At 38.5% G+C, this 519-nt stretch overlaps 2 protein-coding genes across 6 annotated transcripts in view; one reads left to right on the forward strand and one right to left on the reverse strand.

The window, feature by feature from the left end:
- The window catches only part of LOC106684784 (uncharacterized), an 18,579-nt gene that overhangs the window by 5,303 nt on the left and 12,757 nt on the right, over window positions 1-519 (reverse strand). For all 4 annotated transcript variants that reach the window (XM_014427056.3, XM_024362817.2, XM_014427057.3 and 1 more), the window contains exon 3: window positions 207-361. In XM_014427056.3, the coding sequence (XP_014282542.1) occupies window positions 207-361 (155 nt within the window). The remainder of the gene's footprint in view (window positions 1-206; window positions 362-519) is intronic.
- Window positions 247-519, forward strand: part of LOC106684781 (uncharacterized) — a 67,279-nt gene continuing 67,006 nt past the window's right edge. The window contains exon 1 of one of the 2 annotated variants that reach the window (XM_067051317.1): window positions 247-384. The gene's annotated coding sequence lies outside the window, so the exon portion shown is untranslated. The remainder of the gene's footprint in view (window positions 385-519) is intronic. The other variant, XM_014427052.2, reaches the window with a different exon arrangement.

Below are 519 nucleotides of genomic sequence, written 5' to 3' on the forward strand. Positions count from 1 at the left end.
GATACACATAACAAAAATTTGTGAATGGGAAGTTTTTTTCTTTTTCCTGACAGTTTTGTAAATTTGAATGAAGCTTGTTTTGAAGCTATACGCCTCACTTTATTTCTCGAGTAAAGTGGAAGTCGATAAACGAGATCTGCTAAAACCTTTATACCTCTTTGCCTTAGATATGTACTTTTATAAAATAGGTTTAATATTTTCCTTACCACGGGTAGTTCGTCCAGTGCCTGCTTGATCTGGAGGAGCGTTTCCGGGGTAGGGGGCTGGAAGCGCATGCGCTTAGCCTCGGGCTTGGCAGAGTTGGGACGAGACCCCGGTTCCATGCCACCGAAGGCCGACCTGGGCCGGACCAGCGGCGGAGCTGAAACGAATATTATTGTATCGGTAAGTGATTAGTAATATTATAATTAAATAATATCACTATAATATAATATAACACAAACGTACATATTTATATTATTATGTTTCTCATATTTACTACTAATCTTCATCTGTTTTCTGATATCATATTTGACTCAA

Source organism: Halyomorpha halys, unplaced genomic scaffold (genome assembly GCF_000696795.3).
Source record: "Halyomorpha halys isolate HHAL.00 unplaced genomic scaffold, Hhal_1.1 Scaffold615.1, whole genome shotgun sequence".
NCBI lineage: Eukaryota > Metazoa > Arthropoda > Insecta > Hemiptera > Pentatomidae > Halyomorpha > Halyomorpha halys.